The sequence below is a fragment of the Alternaria infectoria genome (assembly GCF_024043175.1).
Source record: "Alternaria infectoria strain BMP 0036 chromosome Unknown scaffold_12, whole genome shotgun sequence".
Taxonomy (NCBI): Eukaryota; Fungi; Ascomycota; class Dothideomycetes; order Pleosporales; family Pleosporaceae; genus Alternaria; species Alternaria infectoria.
The window spans coordinates 138,385-158,410 of record NW_026250701.1 but is presented as its reverse complement, the minus strand read 5'-3'; the positions used below and the strand labels follow the sequence as shown (position 1 = coordinate 158,410).

Here is a 20,026-nt window from a genome sequence, read left to right as displayed (position 1 = left end):
GGACCTCCTGCAGTTTAGAAAGCTTTTCCCAAAGCAGGAATCATGCGACTAGCTAGTAGAGATATTAGTCGGGGTGTTGGGCTTGATTGGGTGAAGTTGGAGACTTACACCATTGAGCCGTGTTGGATGGTTTTGATGACTAATCGGGGATTTGGAAAATATCTAATGTTGAAAGAGATCATCACAGCGTTAGATCTTGCTCTTAAATTATGCTCCGCATGTTGAGTCACTGCGTGGGCGTTGGTTCAAAATTAGTTGTGGGTGGAGACGGTGGAGAGGGGCGGTCAAGACAAGACTCGTTTACATGCAGCAGTGCCTCAACATGCTGGATCACCGCAGACTAGGTATTGTCGTGCATTCGTCAGCACATAGAAAACCTCTTTGGGTGGCCAGACTTCACCATAGTACGTAAAGACAACAAGATGTGCTGCTGATTTGAAGTTTATTGAAGTCTATGTTCGCTTTTCCGCTTATACAGAGAGCCTGACCCGTGAGCTACGACGGCGGCTATACGCGATTGCATTCGAGGCACGTAGAAGCTAACGCGCTTGCTGTTCGCTTTTGGTGATAGTACAAAGGAAACAATGCTTGAGAAAGCGAACATCAACATCTAATAACGTCCATTTACGTCATCTTCGCCTTCTGCCTCTTCTCCTGCAGATACCGCACTGTCTTGGAGAAGCCTGCAGTGAAGGGACCCTTCAGAGTCTGCACAGTTGAAGGCCACTTGACCGTCTGATTGATTGCCTTGGTGACCATCTGCGGGACATCCTTCTCGCCCGCTATCCGCTTGTCAAAGTCGCCGGCAACCTGCTTCTTCAGGATACCACCGGAAGACTCGTCCTTGTTTGCATCCAGCATCTCCTGGTATTCGCGACCCGAGATGCCGAATTTGCCGCGGTATTGGAAGTATACCTTCTCACGGAACTTCTTGGGCAAGCGCCTGATCATAGTAGCGCGCCTCTCGGGATCCATATCTTGTGACATCTTCTGATCGAGCGTCTGGTCCTCGATCCAGCCCCTTGTGCGCACCACGGAATCGTCGGCGTAGAGTATGTTTGGTAATGACAGTATGAGGTCGTGGTAGAGGTATCTGAAGTTCCTTATTTGGTGCGTGACGATGTTGTCAATCTTCTTGGGGTTCTCGCTGCCATATTGCATACGCGGATCGCCCTGATAGCTCAGGCCAGTGATTGTAGAGTATAGTTCCTTCTCGGTAAACGTCTGCGGTAGTAGGAGAAGCGCGCATCGTACGGCTGAGAGGAGGTTGCGTTGGTTCGCGACACGCAGGTTGGGCTCTTCGTGGAGGATCTTGACGGGCTTGTGTAAGCGGCCGGCGAAGTAGAGGGTGTCCCAATCGGTGAGGTCGCGAAGGAGCGTTTCGTAGTTGACAACAGCGTACTTGATCATCGTTCCGTTCACTACGACATATGGATTAAAGTAGGCGCCTGCGCCATACTTCTCTTGCACATGGCTGACGACGCCTGAGCCGAGCGAGCCCAGGAAAGAATAGTGGTCTCGGTGCTCGCGCAGATTGAGCGAGTGGAAGTGCTGCGAGAACCGAGGTGTCAGGATAAAGTCTATCATCTTTCCACCGCCCTTCTGCCATTTGAGAACTGCCTCGGGCGCGTTCGGATGCGGTGATTCCGACGGGCGTGAAGCTGTTGCAGCTGACTGAGGGAAGACGCCGGAGCCATAGGCAAACGCATAGGTAACCGGTGGAAATTGCCGGAGTATGCCCCTTAACGATCGCTTGAACTCTTCATTCGTTTGTATCAGCTGGTTCTTCCCGAAGTCGCGTGGCAGCTGCGTGAAGTCGTCCAGCGAGGGAGGCTCATCTTCCCAGTCTGGGGGCAGCGATTGGAATGCATGTGGCTTGTCGGCGGGTACAGTCTTTTCGGAGGAGATGAAGCGGCGATTGACATTGACCAGAGGCCTCCTGCACCACGCTATTCGGAATGCTGGTTGGCGTCGATACATCTTGTACAGAAGTCGATGCCTGAGGTTTCGCAAAGTGAGAGGGTGGATGACGTAAGCGGTTGCTTCCGTAACCAGCTTGGTGGATTTGATGTTGTCTGGTCCCGCCTGCCGCGTAAAGACGCGACTTCCTCTCATCCCACCCATCCCACCACACTCCACACCAGCAACTCTCAATACTGCGTGTAAATCAGGCGCTACTCTTGTCAATTGAACAGAAATCACACAAGAACGCCCAAAAAGAAATTCGGCTACCCCCACAACAGCCAACACCATGGACGCCGCGCTGGCTTCATTCCAGGCGCGTCTCGCGACCTTTGGCGGAGCAGCGACGACCACAAAGACGCGACGCACGAGCAGCAGATCGAAAAAGGCAGGCACAAAGTCCAAAGCCGGCTGGCCATTGGCTTCACCAGCGGCACAAGATCTCGCGTATGCGGGTTTCGTATGGAGGCCCACTACCGCCAGCCCTGACAACGTACAATGCTTCTCCTGCGAGTGCCAGCTCGATGGCTGGGAGGAATCAGACGTCCCAGCATATGAACACGCGACACATTCGCCGAGCTGCGGCTTCGCAGTCATCGCGTGCATTCGCCTGCGTTCTGGCGATCCAGGCAGAACTGAAGAAGACCCGACCTCCGACGCGATGGTCGCGGCGCGTCGCGACACGTTCGGCGACATGTGGCCTCTCGACCCCAACGCTGGCTACCCCTCAGTAGACCAGATGGTCGCCGCGGGATGGTTCTACGACCCCACAGACGAAACTCCCGATGGTGTCACCTGTGCATACTGTGCTCGCGCACTCGATGCCTGGGACATTGGCGACGACCCAATGCAAGAGCACCGTAAACGCTCTCCCGACTGTCTCTTCTTCACATTGTCCGATATCTACAACCCACCCATCCCTGCGCCAAAGAAGGGCAAGCGCGCTTCAAAAGCCAAGGGTCGTTCAGCACGCTCGTCTACTGCATCCACCGCGAGCAAGAAGGCCACACGCGGCAAGAAGCATATCGATGACACTACCATGGAGGACAGCGAGCTGTCGGAGATGCCACAACCAGCACCTAAACGTGGCAAGAAACGCACAAGCGACACAATGGACATTACCCAAGTCTCAGAGGTCGTACAACCCGCTCCAAAGCGCGGCAAGAAGCGCATGAGCGACACTATGGACATTACCGAAGTCTCAGAGGCTGTACCCGCACCCAAGCGTGGCAAGAAGCGCATGAGCGATGCAATGGAGATCACTGAGATGTCAGAGGTCGCACAGCCAGCACCGAAGCGCGTTCGATCATCAAGCATTGAAAGCTTCCCCAGCGACTTGCCGGGCGGAACACCTAAGAAGACTCCGACTCATACCCAAGACCACGTCGCATCAGACTTCGACATGTCCAGCCTGCCAGGCGACCTGATGGTGGGAACACCTAAGAGGACCCCACCTCCTATGAGCGAGGCAGATGACAACAACGGTTGGGAGCCCGCCAATGTGGACATGCTCTTCGCGTCCCAGGGAGAGGCTCAGGGTCTGATGCAAGACATTCTCATCGACGCCGGTCTTGACAACATTGAGGCCGCTGGTTCAACACCCGAACAAATCTTCGACGCTGTCATGGCAAACCTGACAGACCACGAAAAGTCCATGACTATTGAGCAATGGGTCCTTTACAATGCCAAGCGGGGCGAGGAGAAGTTGCGCATGGCCTGCGAAAGGCAAATCATGGCGTTCGAGGCTGAGGGCCAACGCGCCATAACGGTCTTGGAAGCCATTCCCACTATTTGATTTCCCCACGCGTTCGGTGAGGGTTGGAGTACTTCGGAGTTCGGTCGCTTATGATACCCCGGCATATGGACAGGCGTTTGGTTTTGTTGGCCTTGTTGGTTTTCGAGGTTGTTTCTGTTGTTGCTTTCTTGCTTTCTTGCTTTCTTGGTTTCTTGGTTGTGTGTTTTTCTGGTAGCCGCATCCGCCCTCTTCCCTTTCCCTTGGGCTTAAGGTGAACCTCACAGTTGTAGCCGCCCGCAAGGGCTGGCTCCTGTGGGGGGATCTGGTTAGCCTAGGGATGGGGCTGGGATAGGCGAGGCATTCTTGTTGTGGAGGACGTTTGTATGAGGTTACGATAGATGTTTGCTTCTGTAACCATGCGAGATAACTTAGCTATCATGCTCGTTGTGCTCCGTGGCTGTGTCATGTCCGTACATTAAGAGGTGTGTTTATACTGTCAAGTTGATTCGTCTGATATCCACTTTGCGCGACAGATTAGGTCACCTGCCAAAGCGCTTTGCCGTGATCAATAAGCGTAACACTCACTGCTTAGTTAGCACATTATGTTGCCTGCACGTTCATGAAACGCAGACCAGTCATGTAAAAGTCCATTGTCTTCATCGTCATCTCGTACAGTACAAAACAGGAAAATACAAGACTAAACAATCCAATCCAATCCAATATCTGAGAGAAAGTGCGCTTCTTCCAGCGCTTTAGGTACCGGCTGTAGTATATCCGATAGCTCGCTGCCCTCCATCGCATCGCTTGTACGTTTCTTGCCGCGTTTGGGTGCCGGTCGTGCCACCTCAGATAGCTCACTGTCCTCCATTGTAGTGTCGTCGATGTACAACCTCTGAGACTTGGGTCATATCCATGGCGTCGCTTGTGCGCGATTAAAGTCCATGACTTCGTTGAAACAAGCAGTGATATCTGAAATAAGAAGAATGTCGCAAGCAATAAGATTGCCCAAGAATACAGTGGAAGGATAGCGGAAGAATGATAGAAGAATGGTGAATGAATGCCGAAAGAATGTTGGAGAAATATTAAGAAAACACTCCAAGGAGCCATCATGGCTGCGTGTCCATATCAGCTATTTTGTATGGCAAACAGCTGGAGTGTTCGAAAGAGCTCGTACATCATTCTACATACTCCGCTCACTCATCGAGAAGAGCATGGCCCGAGTCATCGTTGTGTTGGTGTTGGGGATGCGAGTCTGCTTAGTCTTAGCAGCGACGTTCGAAGGATCGAGATGATTTTGAGTGCTGCATGGCATGACAGTCGGATCGTCGCTGCGAAGAGGTGAACTGGCTCCGTTTCTCACGCTGCCGCGACGACGGAGGAGGAGGAAGGAGAGCTTAGAGTGGCGGTAGTCGCGCAAGAGGAGGGTAGTAGTCAAGCTGGTTGTCGCGCGGTCGGGGAACATGGGCTTGTGTTCCGCTTGACCAACACACGAAATCCTATCTTGGGTATCTTCGGCCTCGTCAGGTGCAGGTGTGGAAGTAGATGACGGCGGTGGTGGCGGTAGTCGGAAAAAGATGGAGCATGGCGCTGTTCAAGAGGATAGCGAAGAGGAGGACCGGAAGGATAAGTTAAAGCTGGCTGGAAGGATAGGCGGAAAGATAGTCGAAAGAATGCGGAAAGATGGTAGGAATCTTCTTCGTCGTATATCAGCCAGCTGCATACAGGGGTTTGATGGTACCAACTTACAGGAGTACGATATCGGTGATCGAGTTGCTGCTGCGGTTGTTGGGACGAGTAGCGCGACGGGTCTGACGGGTGCGGCGACACGTCACGCTCCGCGCAAAGTGGTCTCAGAAAGAATAGAGTGCGCCTTTGACTCAGACTGCGGTCTGGTCTCGCTGGCAATGACAACCTTCCAAGCCTCTTTGAAGGGCAACAGGTCGATGTCGGCCGTGTACGTGTATCGGAAGAGCTCTTGCTCGCCAGCTCAACTTCCGTTCCGGCTCATACGAGTGACAGGGCGATCGGTGTTGAGGTCGTTTTCGAGGGCACGACCGAGGACTGGGGTGGTAAGATAAGTGTATGAGAGAAAGAGGTCTCTTGCTGCATGGGGCTGGCAACTCATTGTGTAGCGAAGATCCGATTGTGAAGGACACCTGAGTATGGATAAGGTAAGATGGTAAGGTCGTGGAGGAGTGCGCCGACGACGAAGATGAGGATAATGTGATACGTGAAATGAGATAAAGATGCATGAAGGCGCGTGATGATTGAGTGACGACTGGGTATACAAACGTCACCCGGGGAAGCTTGAGGGGACTGAATCGCATGTGGACGTGAACGGGTGAAGGCTTTGGCTGAAGTATGCAAACAAACTTACCTCTAGGAAGACGTTCTTACTAATGTAGTAAGGGCGTTCATGGGGAGTGACGAGGAGGCACGCAGAAGTTAGTAGGCGCGATGGGAAGGCTCGAGCCGAGAGAACAACGATTGGCTGCCGTACCTAGGTAGATGAGAGAAAGACGCGTAGCGCGCAGTCGAATCGAGGGAAGATGCTAAAACGTATCGAGAAAGCGGATGTCTGTCTTGCGAGCTAGAAAGTGTGCGGTGCAGGCACAACGCTAGCTCCTGGCATTGTAGCAGAAAGCAACCGCATATATATATATACATGTATGCGTCCCCGTTCTTCTCAGTGATTGCGACCAGCGCCATGGGTATCATGCGTCCCAGTGGGTCGGATAGCGAAGGCTTCGTGGATCGAATAGTCGAACGGGTAATCGAGAGGTTATTCGCAAGAGTCATTGAGAGGACAGTTGAATGGGTCATCACACGGATCATTGAAAGGATGGTTGAGAGGATAGTGGATAAGATAACTGAGAAGATTGCTGAAAGGGTGATTCAAAGGACGGAGGAGAGAATGCAGCGCAGGAGTGCTGAGTAGAGATGTCGGCGGTGCTTTTAGGATGGTACTGCGGATATGTCTTTGCAGCATGAACACGCACGCGCAGCCAATGGCAGGTTACACTTGAGCTGAGAGAAATTGCTATCCATCGCGACTTGACGCGCTTTCACGTGACGATGAGATTCAGGAAATGATATGCAGTGGACGGGTGCATGTTCTTCATTCCACAAATCTCCTCTGCAGGTTCTCCAGAAAGCCGCCTCTTTGCTGTTGTGGCTGCTGCTGCGGCTTTGGCACACTCCCACTACGAGCGTGCTTCTGCTGGCCACGCTCCTTGTTCCTCTCCTTCTCTCTATCAAGCTCTCTTTGCTTATCTTCTGCCAACTTGACAAGACCCTCCACGAACTTGGTCCTCGCCTTTTCTTCTGCTGTGCCTTTCCAGACCTGCGCTAGGTCTCTCAGAGCTTGTATGCGCACCTCTGCCTTCTCCATGCCACCGTCTGGGTCGCCGGTGATAAGGTCCGCGATCTCGGTGCGCAGGGAGGCAGCGAATTCTTTGCCTTTTTGTTCGCGCGAGGCGCTGTCTGTGCCGGGTTCGGGGGCGGAGACGCTGATAAGGGAGGCTCCTAGGGAGACCTCAGAAGGTGGTATCGACCAGTGCATGGCTTCCCCAAAGACTTTGATGACGGTCTCCAGGCGCGAGCGGACTGTGGTGAGGGTGCGGAGGTCGGAGATGTACTCTGGGGTGGTTTCATCGGGCACCTCCAGTGCTGGCTGTGACGGTTGCTCATCTGGCGCATCTGCCTGTGTCGCAGCAGCGCTCTTAGCATCGTCATCGGACGACTCCGTCTTTATCGATATGCCGCCTGGTAGGAACTTCTGAACATCGCTCTTTAGCCCGTCTGTCAAGGTCTCCGTAAGCCCAATGGCCTCTCCCCGCAGCACCTCCACCTCGTACGCCAAACGCCCGCCGCTTCGTAGTATGTCATCAGTCAGCTGTGTCAATATCGCCGATAATCGCGTCGTATGCGCATTGAGCTGTGAGAGGAGGTCTTGGGTCTGGGAGGAGAGGTCGGCTAGCGAGGCGGCATTGCTCGATTTCGGCCTGGAAGCTAGCGAGAGCGAGGGGAGCGTGGCGTTGAGGTATTCGGCGGCATCGAAGCGCGACCCCAGAAACGGGGCAAGCGCAGGGTCGGCGACGTGGGCAGACTTTGGCGTCGTCTTTTGTTCCGACACAGCCATTTGGAGGGCGAGAGCAGGGCTGAGGAAGACTGGAGCGGCGGCGGCCGTTCCTGAATCAGTTAAGCCGAACGCTCGGGACCTTTAGGTGCGGGAGAGGGAAACTAGGTAATTGTGGGGGAGGGGCCGGCATCTTCCACGTCCTGGGTGCGCCGCGTACGTCGTTGTGTTTGCTATTCACTTTCTCTTTGTTTGAGATGGAATCTATGATATCAGTGGTAATTGCTGAAATGGATGGCATAGCTATCATCCCTGCAGTTGCCCGCCTGCAAGATGCGGGCTGGAGCTTGGACTGAGCCACACTACTCCGTCCCTACCCACTCTTCCCAGGCAACAGGGCCCGTCCTCCACCACCACCATGGACTGACTGCCCAGGTGCGTTTCACGGATTCTAGTCTGCCAAGAGCCTGTGAGGTAGGGTCGCCAGTCGCTGTTCTTCCTCTCGCTCTTCTGTTTCGTCTCTTTCTCCTCGTCGTCCGTCGTTAGCTGTTCGTGGGCGCGATTACCTAGTTTCCAAGGTTAAGCCGTCCAGCGTTTGCTACCTCACGCCGAATACCGCGGTTCGACGTCACCCGTGGACCCTTATCTAGGCAGTTTCCGCTTAATTCACGATCTTCAGCCCTGGAGAGTTCAAAAGTCGGCCTCTCCACCGGATTTGCACTACGCCGCAGCCCACTCGCTCAACCACCGATCGCAATCCGCGCCAGCTTTACCGTGCAAACAGCAACATTACCACACGCAAACACTTCGCGACACCAGCAACCCTTCTCACACACGCGCCAAAATGCCGCGGCGGCAATTCCAAGCCGATCTGCAAAAGGCCGCAGAGGGACTTTCGATTGCGGGCATCTCAAATGTGCGCCCTGGTGGTGACGATGGCGAGTTCACCTTCATGTGCCTCGCAGATGGCCAGCAGCTAGAGATCTCAGCGCTTGTTCCAGGTAAGCTACTTCCGGTACATGCGTAGCTCGCGACACTAGGGATGGCTACAATTCGTGTCGCATGTTACAAGATTATTTTGAGTTACAACACTCGTTGGCTTAGGACGTGTCTGCTTATCAAGGTCTACTATCGTGTATGCAGACACAGGCGCCACGAATACTAGTCGCCCTGATGGCGAGACCCCTACCGCCTGGAACTCCCAGCCTGTCTGCATTACCTTGACGGAACATAGCTAACAGACTGTACAGAAGTATCCGATTACCCTACTGGCCATACATGCATGATCTTCGGCGCCGATAACCTTTCTGCTGGCGTCGCTACTGCCCTCGACAGCATCGCTGACGCTACCTACGCAAAGACCGTTTCCCAGATTTTGGAGCTCGTTTCTACCCGACTGGAGTCCACCGACCGGGATGGGGACCAGCAGATGCTCGACTCTCAGGAGTTTGAAGACTTCGACGATGAAGAGGACGAAGAAGACGAGTACTTTCCCGGTGACGACGACGTGATGCCGAAGCCGCGACTTGCGACCGACGGTGGTGCTATGTCGGGTGGAGGTTACACAGAAGCTACATCTGCTTTCCGACAGCGTGTCCGGAATGACCTCTTGATTGCCAAGAGCGAAGGGTTCAAGGTTGGACATCTCGGAGGTTTGATGGATGGTCTAGGATGCTATGTCTCCCTGTCCATTCGCATCTCGAAACTCGGTATCTCAGAAGAGGCCATGCAAGCATGGCAGGTCGAGCCATCGGAATACCTTGTCGCGGTCTTTCATTATCCGTCAGGTTACAAGAGCATGGACGATCTGAGGTCTTACGATGCCCACCAAGCTCGACGGAACTTCGGCATCCGCATCGGTGTCTGTACGACGTACAAGCCAACCATGCAGGAAGCTATATCTGCCTTCACAGTCTTGAGCAAAGAGGAGGAGAAGCGACGGGAAGCGTCACAACAAGGCGATTCTCAAAACGTCTCTCCAGAGTTACCCAAGGGATTTCGGAATTCGTTCATCTCAAGGCCCTTAAACGAGCTATTGGAACAGCGCTTTCACATGCTCCTGAAGTACCGCTACGGGGGTATGCCATGGCATGGTGCTGAATCATTCTACAACGATCAAGTGCTTCATGCATCACACTCGGATCACGATGCCTCACACGACAAGTACTACGACGACGAGCGTGCCGGCAATACATGGCCGAAGATTGTTACCGATGATCACATTACATCTTCACATGGTCAAGAGCATTCTCTACCTCTGGTAGGGATGCAATTCGTGCTACGGCATTTCGTCCGATGTACCGAGTTCTGCCTGATCTGTTTCAGTAGAATGCCTGATGACCTACAAGCTATCAAGCCCTATGTTTGTGACAATCCGCTGTGTTTGTACCAGTACATGTCGCTAGGCTTTGGTCCGAGTATCGAGCATGAGATTGTCTCACAACCCAAAGTCGTCGACCTCCTAATCAGCTTCTGCTACGCTAGTGCGCGTGCCAGCAGGCTGAGGGACTTTCCAACTGGTCTTAGTTTGGCAGTTCCACCACCGATAACGAATGAGAAGGATTACATACCTATCAGTACCCACTATCGTTATGTCACCCAAGACCCCGCACAACAGCCTCCGCAAGCCGACAGTACACCTCCAGTAGCTGCGTTGAGTGTGCGATACAACGCGGCCAATCTTGAGATGCTGTTTGAGAACGCGAGGGAAGCTTGTCCTGTATCAAAGGGCCAATGGATCGTTATGCGGACAGATGATGAGCCGACCAAAGCTCTGCATTGCCGCGTGATCGATGCATCTCTGTATCCATCAGTCAAGGTTTCAAATCCTGTCATCCCGTCCATCGAGGGACCGACGGATGCATACGGCATGGCACAGCCAGCTACATCAAAACCGAAGGTGTCAGCCCCGCGGCCAGTCCCAGAAAACGAGTTTAAGTCCGCAAGCTTCTACATCTACAACACCAACTTCGACGATTTGGCCGACATCGAGAAGCCGCGAGTCATTGCATCACTTCTCGATCTCCTACCGCCTGTCGAAGAAATGAGAAAGTACCTTTTGCGGAAATCGCAGTCCTCTCTGAGTGCTTGGGTTGACCGTCTTTCGCCTGCCGTCCTTGGAATACTGCGTTGGGTCATCGCTTCGAATCGAGCCTGCATCCTGCAGGTGGATAACGAAGAAGATGCTTCAAACAGCCGCAAATCGGAGGAGCGTCTTTATGGCATGGCGGGCTGGGCGCAGTTCCGGTTCGCAATGGGTGCTCCTGATAAGGAGCGAATGTTCATCCAGGCAGTACGAGACACTACTAACCGCCTCAGCCTCAAATTCCCAACTTTGTTCGCGTGGCATGGCAGCCCTATCCACAACTGGCACACCATCATCCGAGAGGGTCTTCACTTCAAGGAGACCGCTCACGGACGCGCTTTCGGAAATGGCGTTTACCACGCTCCTGATGTCAATACCAGCTTGGGCTATTCGTCGATGTCCTACGGCGCGGCTTGGTCAATGAGCGAGCTGAAGGTTCAACAGACCTTGGCTCTAAACGAGATCGTCAACGCTCCGCAGGAATATGTGAGCCAGACTCCGCATCTGGTCGTCGCTCAGCTTGATTGGATCCAGACCCGCTACCTCTTTATAAAGACACGCGCCGATAACGTAACAGCCATAGATCCGGGTAGCAAGCCACTTCTTTGCGTTGATCAGGATCCGATCCGCACGCCTCGTGGTGTGACAGGCGACCTCGTTATCCCGATCCACGCTATTGCTGCTTCTCGGCGTCCCAAGGCGAAGTCTACTGGAGTGAGTTGTGCCCCACATGCTACTGCGCACTTGCTGACAGACACACAGGGTCACAAGCGGCAGAAGGCTTCAGGGAAGACACAGTACGATCCCATCGAGATTGACGATGATGACGACGCCGCCAGTGTCGCAACCCTTGAAGAAGATCGCATCATCTTTGACGGTGAAGATGAGCACAAGTCTTTCCAAGAGACGGACCCTCTTCCCACGCCAAACTCAATCAGCGACAAGGGCAAGTCGAAGGTCGCGGCCTCGATCGCGTCGTTTTCGTCCAAGATCTTTGGCAAGTCATCATCCAGTGAACCTCTGACCGATTACGAGCCTGGAAAGCTTGACTACGAGAAGCTTCCCAAACTCCAGGAGCCTGCATGGGCGACAACCGCCGCTACGAGGCGTCTGATGAAGGACTTCAAGGACCTTGTCAAGATCCAGAACAAGGAACCCATGCATGAGCTAGGTTGGCACATTGACGAGGAGAAGACTGAGAACATCTACCAGTGGATCGTAGAATTGCACTCATTCGACCCCACTCTACCACTTGCAAAAGACATGAAGTCAAAGAAAGTCAAGAGCGTCGTACTGGAGCTACGATTTGGCAAGGACTATCCCATGAGCCCACCATTCGTCCGTGTCATCCGACCTCGCTTCCTACCCTTCACTATGGGTGGAGGAGGTCACGTCACCGGTGGTGGTGCCATGTGCATGGAGCTTCTCACTAACGATGGCTGGAGCGCTGTTTCTTCCATCGAGTCTATTCTCCTCCAAGTACGCATGGCAATCTCCAGTCTGGACCCCAAGCCGGCTCGTCTACAACAAGGCCCTCCTGGAGACTACGGTGTCATGGAGGCGGTCGACGCGTACATACGTGCCTGCCAAACACATGGATGGACTGTTCCCGCTGGCTTCAAGGAAACGGCTTATGGTGGGGCGGAGAACGCGTCTGCCATGTACTAGGAGATGGGGCTGAGCGCATCTCTCCGTTGACCACCCCATACTGGGCAAAATTGAACACCGACTTACAACGGATAACGGATGAGAATAACCCAGGAGTGTGCATTGCGTCAAGGACCCGCCAACGTTCGTTTATGTTGCCAATGCAGACTGCAGGGGTTTGGGCTTATTCCTTTCAGCGGGGTTCGATCGTCGGGCAATACATGTGGAGTTCACGCGACACGGCGCGATACACGATGCTATGTGATCGCAATGAATTGAGATTGGTTTCATGTTCTTTAGAGGAGTTTCGGTGCATAGCATGGATCACGGAGAACGGCATACGATACCTTATGGAGTTTCCTTTTCGCGGGTTCTACGCATAGTGGAAAAGTAGCAATGGAGCGCTTCATCACGGTTTCTTACAGGATGTAATGTGATGTCGTGAAATGATCTTGAGGACGCATCTTTTAGGCTTATCCTTGCCACGCAATTTGGAATTATCCACTCAAGTTCATGCCAACATAAACATCAGCTCAAACCTAACAATCCCATCCAGAACAAACCCTGGCGTCCAGTAGCATAGTTCAGATCATGAAGATTTGTGATGCTGGGTATCATTAACGTCAAAAAATATGGAAGACCACAAGTCTCTGCGACACTACATAGACTCGATCCAACTGCCCACAAGCCAAACACTCGCACAACCCACCAAAGCTGCAGCTCCATACGCCTGCTTCGTCCACCCTTGCTCTTCATCCACCTTCCAAGCCCCCTCTGTACGCGCTCTGTGCGGTACTTCTTCCGTACTCACATTCCCCACACTCTGATCATGCGACTTCGCCAGCTTAACCGCGCTCCCCGCTTCACGTACCCACCCCGTCTCATTCCTCCCCTCAACCTCCACGTTCTGCACATTCCCAAAGAAATCCATCACCCTCCTCTCCCTCGCTGCCCTTTCCCCTCCCTCAAAAAGATCATACCGTATACCAGGATGACTATGTATCTTCTCCTCGTCATAGCTATCAAACAAATCGCCCATGGTAAGTTTGGACGTCGGATCTTTGACCTGGTTTTCCAAAAACTCGAGGTTGTAGTATGTGTAGCGGTCGATGACAGCGACGCCGACGTCGTTGTCGGCGTGGTGGGAGTAGGAGGATTGGTCGATTTCCGAGGAGCCGGTCGCGAGGATGTTGGGGGTGTAGAATTTGGAGTACATGGTGTTGGCTTGGCAGGTGTCTATCATGAAGAGGATTTCGTGGTAGCTGGGTGGGGGTGTTAGTAGATGGTTTTGGGCCGAAGGGGTGGAGATGATGAAGGGGTGGGCGTACCGTTTCTTCTCCCACATCTGTCCGAATGCATCTGCAAGGTCGAAGGCGCTGATTTCCTCTGCGTCTTGAAACTTGAGGAATTCGTTTCCGCCATGCCCAGTCATGTACACGAGGATGTTACTCCGCTCGTCCGTCATCAACCTCTTGCTTCGTGGCATGTCCTCGCCCACTCTGTCCGTCATCAACCTAATGAAGTTTTCGACTGTGACTTCGTAGCCCCGGTAGTCCACCTCGATGTTGTCGCCGTATAAGTCCAAGGCTCGGTCTGCGTTGTTGTAGACAGTTCCGGGGAAGGCGTTGCGCGGGTTGCATGCCATGTCGTCAGGCAGCATGAGAATGATTTGCGAATCGGGTATCCCGAGACGCTTGACGGTGCGGTATAGCGAGAGGACATTGGCGAGGTGGCGGTAGTTGAACCAGAAGCGTGATGTTGAGACGAGGACCGCCCAGTTGGATGTGTGTTCGCTGGCGACGAAGGGAGCTGCCAGTAAAGGCAGGAGGGCGGCGGAGAACTTCATCGTGAAGCCAATGTCGTTTTTAGATCGGCGGGCAGTTCAGAGGGTTCTTGACGTCGTATTGCGGACCCGCGACGCGCCCCTGTCAGCAGTTCGCGATGCACGTTGGAGTGTTGGCGCAATCTGACAAATCGGAGATAAGCAATTCACTCGCGCCAATAACAGCCGGCTGTCACGTGTGGATCCGCCCCACGCTAGCAGATCGCCTTGCATCATCGCGTGCACATGCCCAAGCACGCCATACCCTGTCAAGACTCCGTTATCTTCCCATCAACGACCTTCTGACCTCTTCCCTTTCTTCCCGAATGCGCCTTCCTCGTCTTCACGCTGGCTGAGTCGATTCAGCTCCAGGATATCTCGAGGATGGCTCCAGACCGGGGATCCGCATCGATGGAAAACGAAAGAGCAGGGCATGGTGAAGAAGTGGATGGTCATGCGCTCGGTCGCAGTACGACGGGTGCCCGCAGGTACCTGGCTGAGCAGGCAGATCAGCCACAAAACTTCACGCTGAGGGGTGTTTTGGTGGGCTTGGCGATTGGTGTTGTGATATGTTTTTCCAACATGTACTTTGGGCTGCAGACGGGTTGGGTTTCTGGCATGGCTATGCCTTCTGCTCTGATCGGATTTGCGTACTTCAAGGTCGTTGCCAGGACGCTCAAATTGCCGTTCACGCCGGTGGAGAATGTTTTGGTTCAATCAGTCGCTGGATCGGTCGGCACCATGCCTCTCGGATGTGGATTTGTTGGTGTAATCCCTGCGCTAAACTATCTGTTGACGCCTGAAGAGAACGGACCGCTGGATATCAGTCTTTGGAAACTAATAGTATGGTCTGTTGGCATCTGCTTCTTTGGGGTAGTGTTTGCAGTGCCCTTGCGGAAAGAGATGATCATCAGAGAGAAGCTGAAGTTCCCTAGTGGTACTGCGACTGCGCTTCTAATCAGAGTGCTACATGGCGATGAGAAATCGAAGACGATGATGGCCCGTGAAGGAGTCCAGGACGGGGACGATCGGTCCGGCGATGGAGAGACACAGGGCCTGTTGCAAGGTTCAAGCGCGCAGCGAGAAGAGCATGACCTCAGGCCATCCATGGACGACAGCTTGAAGGACCCAGATCAAGAGCTCGGAGAAGACGGAGACTGGAGATCGAAGATCAGGTTACTACTGATCTCTTTCGGCGGATCCGCGCTATACACTGTCGTATCGTACTTCCTCCCGCAGCTTCACGACATACCCGTCTTCGGCCTTTCTTTGGCGCAGAACTGGCTCTGGACTCTGAACCCTTCACCTGCGTATGTTGGACAAGGCATCATCATGGGTCCTGCTACTACACTACACATGCTACTCGGTGCAATCATAGGCTGGGGTATTCTCTCGCCTCTCGCAAAGCACAAAGAGTGGGCACCAGGGCCAGTATCAGACTGGACCAACGGATCCAAAGGCTGGATCGTCTGGATTTCTCTCGCCATCATGTTGGCAGACTCCCTAGTCAGTTTAGGATGGCTTCTTCTACGCCCCGTTGTCACGATCGCCAAAGCCTACTACCCCACCGCGAAAGAAAACTTCCAGTCGCATACCTGGAAGGAGATCTTTACACTCAACATCACGTCTAAGCCACAATATACTCAGCTCAGCGACGGTACGTCCGTCAATCCCTTGGAAGCGATCAAGCAGCACCTGGCTGAAGGCAACGAGCCTGACGCGCCGCCAGAGCACCTCGTCTCGAACCGCACCACCATCATCGGTCTTATCGCGTCACTGGTCCTTTGCGTTATCGCGGTCCACGTGTCGTTCCCCAACCTCATCCCCTTCCGCCTTACGTTGTTATCGCTGGTACTGGCGCTCCTCCTGTCCGTCATGGGCGTACGCGCACTTGGCGAAACTGATCTCAATCCCGTCTCTGGTATCTCGAAGCTCACACAACTCGTCTTCGCGCTCGTCACTCCGACTACGGGTCCTGGCGCCAAGAATGCCGTCATCATCAACCTTGTCGCGGGCGCTATCTCTGAGTCTGCGGCGCTACAAGCAGGCGATCTATTGCAGGATCTCAAGTGCGGCCATCTTCTCGGCGCTGCGCCAAATGCGCAATTCTGGGGTCAGATGATTGGGTCTGCAGTTGGCGCGGTACTATCTGCTGTCGTGTATAAGCTCTACACTAACGTATACACCATTCCTGGTGGCCTTTTCGAGGTGCCGACGGGATACGTATGGGTCTTTACTGCGCGATTAGTGACAGGGAAGGGCTTACCACCCATGGTCAAGGAATGGGCTAGTGGGGCGGCTATCATCTTCGCCGTGGGTACGATGGTCAGAGTCTGGGGTAACAACAGAAAGCAGAGAGGTCTTAGTGGGTGGTGGATTGACTTTGTGCCTGGTGGTATCGCTGTCGCTGTCGGTATGCTTGTCGCCCTTCTACTTCTCATATCCCATAAACTAACTCATCGCGTAGGCATGTACAACACGCCTTCTTTCACGTTGGCGCGTACGATTGGCGGTCTGCTCAGTCTATGGTGGCGGCGCTGGAAAGGTCGAAGCGAGACGCCAATCATTGTGCTTGCGAGTGGGTTAATTCTCGGCGAGGGACTGTTCAGTATCGTGAACTTGTTGCTGGCGAGTCTCAAGGTACCTCATTTGTAAGGCGCGTCTCAACCATATCAAATTAGCTGGTGCGTGACGTAGCCTGGTGTCTCTTGACAGATCCTGCATAGCGAAGTGAGTATGTCCCATTGTCATGTTCTCTTCAACGCTCTGTGTTTCATGAGTCTCCATTGCTGGGGGTCGCGCATGATGAACCCTAGTGTCTTTCGACACATTCTGCATGGGTAAGTGAGTATGCTACATCACCATGTCATTCTCAATGTCCATTATATCCTAATCCTCCGCTGCTGGGGGTCGCACTGACATCCTCCTCGCTCTGTTGTCTACTCACCTCCACCGCCTGGGACTGAGATGAGATACTCCCCGCTCTATCGGCATCTCTTGTCCGTCAATCCATAAAGTAGCGACAGCCTCTTGACTGGGGTCCGTGTTTGCCAGTGCGTCATATTCTCGTGGTTGCACTCACATCCCACAACACAGCGTTTGCTCTCACTTCGACCCATATCTCCCCACAACAAACCCGCCCACGACTTGCAATATGTCTATATATTATATTAAATTCAGCAATACTCCATCACAACACGACTCCGAATGGCCTAATAATCCCTGGATGCGTCTCCTGGGTTGACCTTGAGAATACCGTTGATAACAGCCATCTCGGTGAGTGAGTTCGATCCTCATAGTCTACCGCAGTGTTGTGATTATTTATTTTTGCTCTTTTTTGCTCACTTTGATGTCTTTCACTCGCCTTCACTCAGACTTGAAGGTGGCGTCATTTTTGCTCTTACTTGATTTAGTACTAGTGCGTGAGTATACGTTGATTGTAGTCGCAGTGAGTGTGGAAATTTGGCGTGAAGAGGCAGTGAATCTGAGCGTGAAGGGGAATTCACTACTCTCCTTCACTACAGAACTTTTACGCACTGGAGCCTAGGCCATATAAAACTTTCTTCTGGTCGTAATTCTGCTTCCTTTAGCCACCCACATACAATTAAGCTATCATCACTTCAAAGCGTTTTTTGTATACATCATGTCTACATTCTCCGATCTCTCCCGCACCGAGAAGCGCGACATGATTCGCGGCGAGCCCTTCGACGGTCCGCAAGTCACCATGGAACCCAGGAGCGTACGTGACCTCCTCGACACGCTCGACAGCATCCCCAGCAACAAGTTGGGCACTACACACCCCGCCGCCGCCTCCCTCGGACTCATCGAAGAGAACTGGGGCGTCGACATGACCTCCTTCCCCCCTCCCCCTCCCATGTACGGTGGACGTACATTCCGCCCGGCCGGTGACGCGGCGACTTGGGACTTGCGCCTGCTGGCCACACTGGCAGTCTTGTCGGAGTTTACGCACGGCCAGGGCGACTACATGGGCAGCCAGATCAATTCGGCGGTAGAATTGAGGAACATCAACAAGAGGTTCAAGAAGGACCTTGACTTGATGACTGTGGTCGATGTGGTGAGGGTGATTCGCGATCTGCTGCATCCTCTTGAGGTAAGTCATCTTTTCTTTTGAAGATATTTCGATTGCAAACTACAAATGCTAACGACATATAGATGAACGAAGAAGATGTCTTGGCGACAAGGAAGCGCAAGTCCGAGTACAACGGCCGCCGCAAGTCCGAGCGGGACAACACCAAGGCCGCCGAGCTGGCCATAGACACCGACATGCCGGTTGGGGGTGAGGCGATGGAGAGGGTTGAGAAGAAGTTGAGGAAGACAAGGCTTCCTGACAAGGTCGAGTCTGACTCCGAGGAGGAGATGTTGGCTCCTGGAGAGCGCATGGAGTAGATAGTTGCGGCGGGGTGAGTCGTTGTCGTCGTCTCGCATCCTGATGACGTTGGAGTTCGCGCTGTGAAAGAGCAGCCGGGAAGATACCAATACAGTACAGTACCACCATGAGTCGATTATCCTAGTCGAATGTCGACCTCTTCCGTGTCTGCAGCATCCCATTCATCCTTCCACACATGTCCTATAGCTTTGCGGTATGCTATCCCGTCTTCCCACTCGATCCAGAGAACATGGTAAGCCAGGAACTGCCATTTTGAAGCTGGTGCATGGATCACGAACGTGCCTTCATCAAAACCTCCATAACACTCCCGTGGACACCTCATTCGGAAGACCTGTCCGTAGCAAAGGTCACGCAGTCGAGCATGTTCAGTGCACACAGGCCTATCCACGCCAATACAGATAAGTTCAACTTCGTGTTGAAGTAACTGAAGTCCACTCAGTGAGATGTCGACATCTAAAATACCCATTAGCTGACCTCCAGGGCCTATCAGAATAGGCGTCCTTTTGTCCAGGTCGTTGCGATTGTGCTCAGATAGAGAAGCGATTAGTCGCCGAGTTCTGAATTCAAGAATAGTAGAAAGAACGCATTCGGCTTTCAAGCTTTCCGGACTATCCTCTTGTACCACGGGGTACTTATCAAATCTGATAGGTAGATGAGAGCCGTACCCCACTAGATTAGTCAACCCAAGGGTTTCATAGTGGTGTAGATCTTTCACATGGTCCCTGCGCTCGCCTTGTGGTTCGATTATGACCTTGAACAAGTCGATGAGCTGAGTGTATTGAAGAAAAGAGCAGAGGAACGTTCTTGTCGCCAGTTGGCAGGATGCTTCGACAGAATGCATGTTGATAGAGCCATCCCAACCCGCCCACGACCAGGAAGGGAGAGCTTTCAAGATGTCGCCGTGACAATCCGTTCGCCTTTGCTGAAGAGTGCCTTCACCATGATGCCAGCAAAGCATGTTGGGAAGGAAGAGTTCTGGTATGCCAAATAGAAATCTGCTTTTCATAGCGCGCTCTTGCACAGTCATGAAGGCGTTGAATGCAGCCAGGATATCCTCAGGATATGTCAGATTCCGTCTGGTGTAGACTTCAACAGCATCACAGTATCCTTTGAAATTAGGATACGTTTCCCAGGTCGACCGCGACAGTTTCGTAGGAGTGCTGTACCGACTCCGACTCCACCCATATTGCTTGCGTTCTGATTCTCTGGACTCTCCGCAAATCCAAGACACTATTTGATCATGAAAAACGATCAAGCGACGCGAAAATGTCCACTCCTGAAAAGTCCAG

At 53.1% G+C, this 20,026-nt stretch overlaps 7 protein-coding genes across 7 annotated transcripts; 4 read left to right on the top strand and 3 right to left on the bottom strand.

The window, feature by feature from the left end:
- Positions 1-624: 624 nt before the first annotated feature.
- Positions 625-1,980, bottom strand: J4E92_007292 (uncharacterized protein; the record flags this gene model as incomplete). Its single annotated transcript, XM_051498655.1, has 1 exon — positions 625-1,980. The coding sequence occupies one exon, from the start codon at positions 1,978-1,980 to the stop codon at positions 625-627; it is 1,356 nt and encodes a 451-aa protein (XP_051350929.1).
- A 271-nt stretch (positions 1,981-2,251) lies between these two features.
- Positions 2,252-3,757, top strand: J4E92_007291 (uncharacterized protein; the record flags this gene model as incomplete). Its single annotated transcript, XM_051498654.1, has 1 exon — positions 2,252-3,757. One exon carries the CDS (start codon positions 2,252-2,254, stop codon positions 3,755-3,757), a length of 1,506 nt encoding a protein of 501 aa, XP_051350928.1.
- Positions 3,758-6,815: 3,058 nt separating this feature from the next.
- J4E92_007290 (uncharacterized protein) lies at positions 6,816-7,838 on the bottom strand (the record flags this gene model as incomplete). Its single annotated transcript, XM_051498653.1, has 1 exon — positions 6,816-7,838. One exon carries the CDS (start codon positions 7,836-7,838, stop codon positions 6,816-6,818), a length of 1,023 nt encoding a protein of 340 aa, XP_051350927.1.
- A 781-nt stretch (positions 7,839-8,619) lies between these two features.
- Positions 8,620-12,528, top strand: J4E92_007289 (uncharacterized protein; the record flags this gene model as incomplete). Its single annotated transcript, XM_051498652.1, has 3 exons — positions 8,620-8,776; positions 9,026-11,574; positions 11,623-12,528. 3 exons carry the CDS (start codon positions 8,620-8,622, stop codon positions 12,526-12,528), a joined length of 3,612 nt encoding a protein of 1,203 aa, XP_051350926.1.
- Positions 12,529-13,165: 637 nt separating this feature from the next.
- GPI8 (glycosylphosphatidylinositol anchor biosynthesis) lies at positions 13,166-14,353 on the bottom strand (the record flags this gene model as incomplete). Its single annotated transcript, XM_051498651.1, has 2 exons — positions 13,166-13,769; positions 13,836-14,353. 2 exons carry the CDS (start codon positions 14,351-14,353, stop codon positions 13,166-13,168), a joined length of 1,122 nt encoding a protein of 373 aa, XP_051350925.1.
- A 360-nt stretch (positions 14,354-14,713) lies between these two features.
- On the top strand, positions 14,714-16,984 carry J4E92_007287 (uncharacterized protein; the record flags this gene model as incomplete). The annotated part of the gene is made up of 2 exons (XM_051498650.1): positions 14,714-16,742; positions 16,797-16,984. 2 exons carry the CDS (start codon positions 14,714-14,716, stop codon positions 16,982-16,984), a joined length of 2,217 nt encoding a protein of 738 aa, XP_051350924.1.
- Positions 16,985-17,972: 988 nt separating this feature from the next.
- J4E92_007286 (uncharacterized protein) lies at positions 17,973-18,736 on the top strand (the record flags this gene model as incomplete). The annotated part of the gene is made up of 2 exons (XM_051498649.1): positions 17,973-18,440; positions 18,503-18,736. The coding sequence occupies 2 exons, from the start codon at positions 17,973-17,975 to the stop codon at positions 18,734-18,736; spliced, it is 702 nt and encodes a 233-aa protein (XP_051350923.1).
- Between the last annotated feature and the right edge of the window lie 1,290 nt (positions 18,737-20,026).